The sequence below is a fragment of the Sinocyclocheilus grahami genome, unplaced genomic scaffold (assembly GCF_001515645.1).
Source record: "Sinocyclocheilus grahami isolate Dianchi unplaced genomic scaffold, SAMN03320097.WGS_v1.1 scaffold335.1, whole genome shotgun sequence".
Taxonomy (NCBI): Eukaryota; Metazoa; Chordata; class Actinopteri; order Cypriniformes; family Cyprinidae; genus Sinocyclocheilus; species Sinocyclocheilus grahami.
The window spans coordinates 354,843-357,649 of NW_015505514.1; the positions used below are offsets into that span (position 1 = coordinate 354,843).

General features: G+C 37.9%; 1 protein-coding gene across 1 annotated transcript in view; it reads right to left on the minus strand.

Annotated features, from left to right (window-relative positions):
• Nucleotides 1–1,859, minus strand: part of LOC107602799 (microtubule-associated serine/threonine-protein kinase 3-like) — a 50,488-nt gene extending 48,629 nt beyond the window's left edge. The window contains exon 1 of the mRNA XM_016295383.1: nt 1,561–1,859. Coding sequence (XP_016150869.1) covers nt 1,561–1,604 — 44 coding nt within the window. The 5' untranslated portion in view covers nt 1,605–1,859. The remainder of the gene's footprint in view (nt 1–1,560) is intronic.
• Nucleotides 1,860–2,807: the final 948 nt, after the last annotated feature.

Genomic DNA, 2,807 nt, shown 5'->3' on the forward strand with positions numbered 1-2,807 from the left:
TGATTTTGAAACGTGCAGTGCTCATGTTTATTCAACGAAGTGAAACGCCACAAATAAATCAATGTATGGGAAACACTGGTAATGTATATCGAAATATCGTAAATGTGTTTAAAAATCATATCACCGTTATTGAAAAAAATTATATCGCGATCCATATTGATATTGAATTATTGTCCAGCCCTACCACAAATGCACAACCGCAAATTCACCACGCATTATGTAATCATGTTGGAATGCGTTTAGCTCTTCATCTGTGTACTCCGGTTCAGAAAGATAGGGTAGGGTGAAAAACTCCATCTCATTTTCTCCTCCAACTTCAAAATCATCTGACATCGCCGTTTTACCTTTTTTTTTGTAAAGGGTGTTTGACTTTCTTTGCACGTTCGCTTTGTAAACACTGGGTCGGTGCTTCCGCCTGCGTCACACGTGACCTTTCCAACGAGGCTACGCAATCCGTGAAGTCAAGCTAGTGCAAGACGAGCATTTGTGGTTTAAAAAGTATATACATTTTTATTTTTTTAAGAAAATGATGATCTTTTCGTTAGATAAGACCCTTGTTCCTCGGCTGGGATCGTGTAGAGCCCTTTGAAGCTGCACTGAAACTGCAATTTGGACCTTCAGGCCGTTGTTCCCCATTGAAGTCCATTATATAGAGAAAAATCCTGGCATGTTTTCCTCAAAAACCTTAACTTCTTTGCGACTGAAGAAAGAAATACATAAACATCTTGGATGACATGGGGGTGAGTAAATGATCAGGAACTTGTTATTCTGGAAGTGAACTAATACTTTAACTAAACAACATAAAAGGTGACAAAATAAGAAATGTGCAAGAAAAATAAAACCGAAATAAATGTGAAGCTTTCATGTGAACTTTTACTGTTTTTCCACCATAAATTACCAGGCGACTTACATTTTTTACTTACACATTTATTTTAGCAATATTTTACTGTAAAAGTATGTGATTCATACTTTTTATGTCAAAAACATTTTTTTACAGCAATTTGTGCAGTAAAATGCTCTTAAATAATATGCATTTTGTAAAGATTATACAGTTTTACTGTAGCATTCTTTTAGCATTACAATTTCCATCATTTTCTACAGTGTACAAACATAAAGCTGAAACAGAAGAAGCCACGAACTGTCTAATAAACACAGACTGTTACTCATACATGACATTTAACGAAATGACATTCATTTAGGTTTTAAGGTTTAAGAACCTAACGGTATGGTTGGGTAATGCGCATGAAACAAATGGAAAGCTATTTCGCGTCACAAAATGATACATTTTATTTTAACCTTTCTTGTTACACATGTATCGCTTAACGTGTGTTTGTGTGTCCCGTATACCGACACTTTGCTACTTATTGTTAGCGCTTTAGTTTACACCAACACCAACCCTTAAACACACGGGAAATGAAGAGAAACTAGAAAACGAAGGGATTGTTTTGTCTGTGGGCTCGTCTCTCACAAACTCATTCGCCAGTTCCGGGGGGGTTTCCCCCGTCGCGAGTAAATCATTCATCACCAACATTTGAATAATGAAAGAAATATTTCGCTTACTCCAAAGTGAGGGAGGGGATTTTCAGCTTGTCTCTCCTCTTCATCTCGAAGAAGCCCGCGAAGCGCGATCAGGTGAAAATAACCAGCTTGTTTCAGATCTCACGCGAGACAACACAAAGTGCCCACTGTTGAACATCTGCCAAACGACAGCGCGAGGTGTTGTGCTGTGCTGGTGCAGACACTTCCTTAAAATAGACAAAGTCTCAAGGAACACTTTTAGTTAAAGTGATGACATGTTTCTAAGCGAAAGTGACTCCGGTAGGCAGAGCGCGTGAGAGCTGATTGAGATTGAATGGTGCGGTCACATCTCCCATGTGATTGTTCAGAGGAGGTGCTTCAACACACAGGTGGAAAAAAACAACCCCCCCCCCCAAAAAAAAGAAGAGGAAAACAACCCGACAGACCACTGGAAACTGTCATTTCAATATTTATGAGACATTTTACATTGATAACTAGCATGTAATTACAGTTTTAATGGCACAAGGAGCAGCTTTTGGCCAATGAGCTGTTTGTGTGGCAAGCCGCTTTAACATTTATTCATTAAAACCTTTTTATTTTTTATTCTACTATACTTATTCTACTGTTGTTTTGTATTTATTATTAAATCTTTTCAATAAGTCTTATTCCTATAAGCTATACTAGTCACTGTTCCATTATTATTGGAAATGCATTGCTAATTTGTGCAATTAAAGCAGCTGCATGTGTTTTTTAACCTTAAAAATATCAGTTTAACTTTAAAGCAACACTATATAGTTTTTTTTACCTTAAAATAACTGTCTATAAAATTATTTCAGTGGTAGAACACCTCTTAACCGGACTAATTCTACTGCCGCTGCTACCTGAGCAGCCTCCTAGCCGCTAAAACCACATTCTGTAAGTTTCATGTTCGGGTCGGTACACACAGCCCCGCCCATCCAATGCCAGCGGAAGAGAGCGACTTGCTTTAAGTCATATATTTTACTCGTAGCCTGGGTGGAGTTAGCTAACAGCTAACTATAAGATGAAATGATCTAATGCAAGTCTCAAAACCAACGCCATGGCAGAGCCAGCAAAGAAACCAAAAAGGGATTTGTCGGAGGAAGCGAAGAAAAGAAAGAGAGAGAATGATCTGCCTTATAAACTTATGGCTACATGATTATGCGGACAACGTTTTATTCTATTATACAAATTACACCCTTTGCAAACAATGCTACATACGAACTATGCGAGCAAAAAAACTCGGCAAACATACTTTGGAGTAACAATAA